At 68.0% G+C, this 640-nt stretch overlaps 1 protein-coding gene across 1 annotated transcript in view; it reads left to right on the top strand.

Annotated features, from left to right (window-relative positions):
* GFRA4 (GDNF family receptor alpha 4) overlaps positions 1 to 640 on the top strand; it is a 4,557-nt gene that overhangs the window by 2,323 nt on the left and 1,594 nt on the right. The window contains exons 3-4 of the mRNA XM_077766882.1: positions 9 to 146; positions 240 to 374. Coding sequence (XP_077623008.1) covers positions 9 to 146; positions 240 to 374 — 273 coding nt within the window. The remainder of the gene's footprint in view (positions 1 to 8; positions 147 to 239; positions 375 to 640) is intronic.

Genomic DNA, 640 nt, shown 5'->3' on the forward strand with positions numbered 1-640 from the left:
GCCCCCGCCCCCCCGCCCCCCCGCCGCGCATCGCAGGCCCCGCCTCCTGGCCTTCCAGGCCTCCTGCGCTCCCGCCCCCAGCTCCCCCGACGGCTGCCTGCAGGACCAGGTCCCCAGCTGTCTGCACGCCTATGCGGGCCTCGTGGGTACGCACTGCCGGGATCCGGGTGCGGGCGGGGCTTTCCCAGGGATGCCTGCGCCTGGGTGGGCCGATTACCCCGTCCTCGGGGTCCCCGCAGGCACCGCCGTCACCCCCAACTACGTGGACAACGCGAGCGCACGCGTGGCGCCCTGGTGCGACTGCGGGGCCAGCGGAAACCGGCGTGAGGAGTGCGAAGCCTTCCGGGGGCTCTTCACCAGGAACCGCTGCTTGGGTGAGGGGCCCGGGACGGGGCGGCGCTGACTGCCCCTTCCCAAGTTTAGAGGTGAGAAACGGAGGCTGTTTGCGGCAGCCACGCAGGTGCACACCCCATATGCTGCCGACTTGCCCCTGGAGAAATCCGCGCCCAGGTGTCTCGAAGACAAGGTCACAGACGAAGGTAGAATCTTAGGGATGACTAGGCAGGTAACCCTGCAGGCCGGAGGAAGGGGGCCGTCAAAACAAGTTTCGGAGCACCTGTAATGGAAAAAAGGGAAATTA

Source organism: Crocuta crocuta, unplaced genomic scaffold (assembly GCF_008692635.1).
Source record: "Crocuta crocuta isolate KB4526 unplaced genomic scaffold, BGI_CrCroc_1.0 scaffold15, whole genome shotgun sequence".
In the NCBI taxonomy this organism is placed as follows: Eukaryota; Metazoa; Chordata; class Mammalia; order Carnivora; family Hyaenidae; genus Crocuta; species Crocuta crocuta.